The sequence below is a fragment of the Pangasianodon hypophthalmus genome, chromosome 28, assembly GCF_027358585.1.
Source record: "Pangasianodon hypophthalmus isolate fPanHyp1 chromosome 28, fPanHyp1.pri, whole genome shotgun sequence".
Classification (NCBI taxonomy): Eukaryota; Metazoa; Chordata; class Actinopteri; order Siluriformes; family Pangasiidae; genus Pangasianodon; species Pangasianodon hypophthalmus.
This window is the reverse complement of record NC_069737.1, coordinates 16280971-16284248: the sequence shown is the minus strand read 5'-3', so window position 1 is coordinate 16284248 and position 3278 is coordinate 16280971. Positions and strand designations below refer to the sequence as shown.

At 35.0% G+C, this 3278-nt stretch overlaps 1 protein-coding gene across 2 annotated transcripts in view; it reads right to left on the bottom strand.

The window, feature by feature from the left end:
- stra6l (STRA6-like) overlaps positions 1–1892 on the bottom strand; it is an 11186-nt gene extending 9294 nt beyond the window's left edge. Inside the window, exons 1-3 of one of the 2 annotated variants that reach the window (XR_008301187.1) lie at positions 1734–1892; positions 949–1003; positions 11–111 (exon numbers count right to left, since the gene is read on the bottom strand). Coding sequence is in view for 1 of the 2 variants with exons in the window: in XM_026911474.3 (XP_026767275.2) it covers positions 11–111; positions 949–1003; positions 1734–1735 (158 nt within the window). In the remaining variant the exon portion in view is untranslated. The remainder of the gene's footprint in view (positions 1–10; positions 112–948; positions 1004–1733) is intronic. The other variant, XM_026911474.3, reaches the window with a different exon arrangement.
- Between the last annotated feature and the right edge of the window lie 1386 nt (positions 1893–3278).

Genomic DNA, 3278 nt, shown 5'->3' with positions numbered 1-3278 from the left:
TGAGACTCACACCACGATGCCGAATCGGCCCTGCAGGTACGGGAATCTCCCCTCAAACGGGTGACTCTTCTCTCTGCGCTGCAGGAAGGACAGCAGTGCTACAATACACACCTGATTGTCATAAACACACACACACACACACACACACACACACGTTAATACCACACCACATTCAGCACAATGCTATGTTTTTGAAGCCACATTAAAGTCAGAACACAAAAACAATGCCCATGTTTTAGTTCTGTTCTTTATCCTCAATTAAAACAGAATATTAACATTTAATTAATGAATAATAATAAATGTTAATAATAGATCCTGTAGCTCGGATTTGCATGCATATGACTTTTTTTTTCACGTCATACCTTTGGTATTTGTTTTCTTTTTCATATAGCAACCAATTTTTTAAAAAGAAGTCATAAAATAATCATAATATTATTAGCATTATTAGTAGTAATGCAATGAGAGTAATATTTATTACTTTTAAAGCAATATTATTATTATTCTGAGTAGTTGTACTACTGCTATTAGTACTAGTAATTAAAAAATTATTATTATTATTATTATTAGTAGTAGTAGTAGTAGTAGTAGTAATAGTAGTAGTAATAGTAGGAGTTGTAATATTACTATTAGTTGTATAAGTGTTAGTCATAATATTAATATGAAAATTAGCAGTAGGGCTATGGCTATTAAGTGTAGGATGCATATAAACATCTGTATTATTATTATTATTAGTATTAGTAGGAGTAGTAGTAGTACTACTACAGGAGGAGTTATTACTAAATAATATTATCCTCATATTCATAATATTCATTTAGTAACTCTGTGATGGTGACTTTATGCAGAAGGCACACGAAATTCTGACACACGGCCAAAAATAAAGTAGAACCTGTTCGCACTGGAGGTCAACAACCTTTTATAATGAAATCATGAGAGTTTATAATGACTCACAGAGGGAGCAAGAGACACGTGGAGGAACAGATCCATTGGAATACATTTACTCGCCCTGTGCCAGAGAGAGAGAGAGCGAGAGAGAGAGAGAGAGAGAGAGCGAGAGAGAGACAGAGAGAAGATGGGTGAATATAAAGTTTATCTGTTCCACCATTAAGAGTTCTTCACTTTGTTCCTCTGAGGTTCAGCTCTTCTGGACACGTTGCTTCTCATTTTCTCCAGAACAGCCTCCATTATGGGTTCATCTGAAAAGTGCTCAATTACTAAACATCTAAATATCTTACTTTCTTCAAACACACGCATTGCTCTGTGATTCATTTTTATGAAGTCTGGGGGATGTTACACTGAGAACATTTCAAAATCAAACTCACAGTAATGCAGAGGACAGAGAATAAGCATCTTAGACAAACAGCTGTATAAAAAACAAGGGTGCCGAGACTTTTGCACAGGACTGTCGATCAGTGAATCAGGCTGCACTCTCGCTTGGTTTTGTGTTAGTGTTTATTCAGAAATGTTCCTGATTTTCCTGAAAAATTAAAGTTTGCTTTGAGAATAAAAATGTTGAGCACAGAATTCCTAAAATCCTAAAAAGTCATAAAATTCTACTGCAAAAAAATAAATAAATCTAAATCACACAGTGCTATTTATTAGACATAACTAAATAAATATTAATATTATCACCATAGTTCTACAAAGCATTCAAATATTTGACTAAAATATATGTTTTTCTTTAGTACTTATGGCATCTGCGTGGAACTCAGGGATAAAAAACAGAAGTTACTCACATGCTTCCAGTTCTGGTTGAGAAATCCTAACACAGATGAACACAAAACTTCATTCTTAAACGCCACCAGTTTTCACTTCCTCTATGTGAATCTCTCATTTCTTATTCACCCGAAACTCTTCCTCCAAACACCAGTGTTAATTTCTGATCACATGACCGCGTGTGTACTTTGGACCCTGGCTTTTTGTACCAGTGTAAACTCTGACATTGTGTACAACACACACTTGACTCACAGTAGAGGTGCGAGCATCACTGTTTTTATCCTTTCATTATGTCTTTATGTATCTAATCGGGGTTTTTTTTTAAACAAATTTAGTTGGTTCTGTTTCCGAAAATATGAACAGGTTAATCATTTAAACCACACGGATTGTGACCCTACACTCCATCTACACTCCTATAGCACTGAATAGGTCTGTTTTCATGTTTTTTCAGCTTCATATCTGACCCGCTTGCTCAACATTTTTGTTGGGTTGTTGGGAAATCTACTTCTTTTTCATTTCTTCATTATTGAAAAACTTCGTCACGGATGCTTCTACTCAGAAAAAATCCTCAGTAACCTCAGAGGACTGAACTACATGCAGGTCATTTTAACAATCTGCACTCAGAAAACCCGCTTAAGCAGTTGCGTAACCCGACTCTGAATACCAGAAACTTTCCCTGCGTAAATACTGACGTAACTTTTGGACTTGTTTCGCTGACTCTTTATAGAGCTGTGTATTTTTAAACATTTAAACCATATATATTTCTTGCATATATTTAGAACCCGTTTATAACTCTATTTATTTAACACATTGTTTTGATGTTTTAATCTACACAAAACACTTTTGAAATGTTGAACTCAAAATAAAACGTGGTCATCTAGAACTTTAACATTTGGCCGCAACTAGAGTTATTTGCAAAGTTTTCTAATGGAAAATGCGCCAGATTGCAGTGCATTCTGGGTAATTTTTTCAAGTCTCATCATCAGTGTAATGAATTTTAGTCTAATAAAGTAATAAAACAATCTCTAATATGCCGAGTGTGATTCAAACACACTTAAAAGTTGAAAGGAAGTGTGTGTTAGAAACTACCGGAATGCGGCCTTTGTGTTAAGCGTGTGTGTGTGTGCTGATAAGAGCTTGTGCCTGTAAATCATTAAACACTGTGCCTCTAAATTAAGGAAGATAAAATGAAGGAAGGGGTTTTGTTGTGTTCTGTACATTTCACACTGCATTATTAAACACTATGTAGTGTGTATTACATGTTAAGTACACACTATTCCTGCAGTAGTACACACTACACGAAAGAGTCAGGTCACGTCAAGGATTTCAGGTTTTTGGATAATTTGCATCTATAATGCATCTTCTCCTAAACTATATTAATATTAAAAATATAAAAACTCAACAGAAAAATGTTTATTTCACTGTTTTTGTCCATTTGTACGTTTGAAGAAAGCTTTAAGCTCCGCCCACTTCACCACACGTCATGTCCTTATATACAGTACAGATGAGTCTATGCGTCATTATAACACACCCAAGTTTCCTTTGTGAACCTTGTAAAGCACACA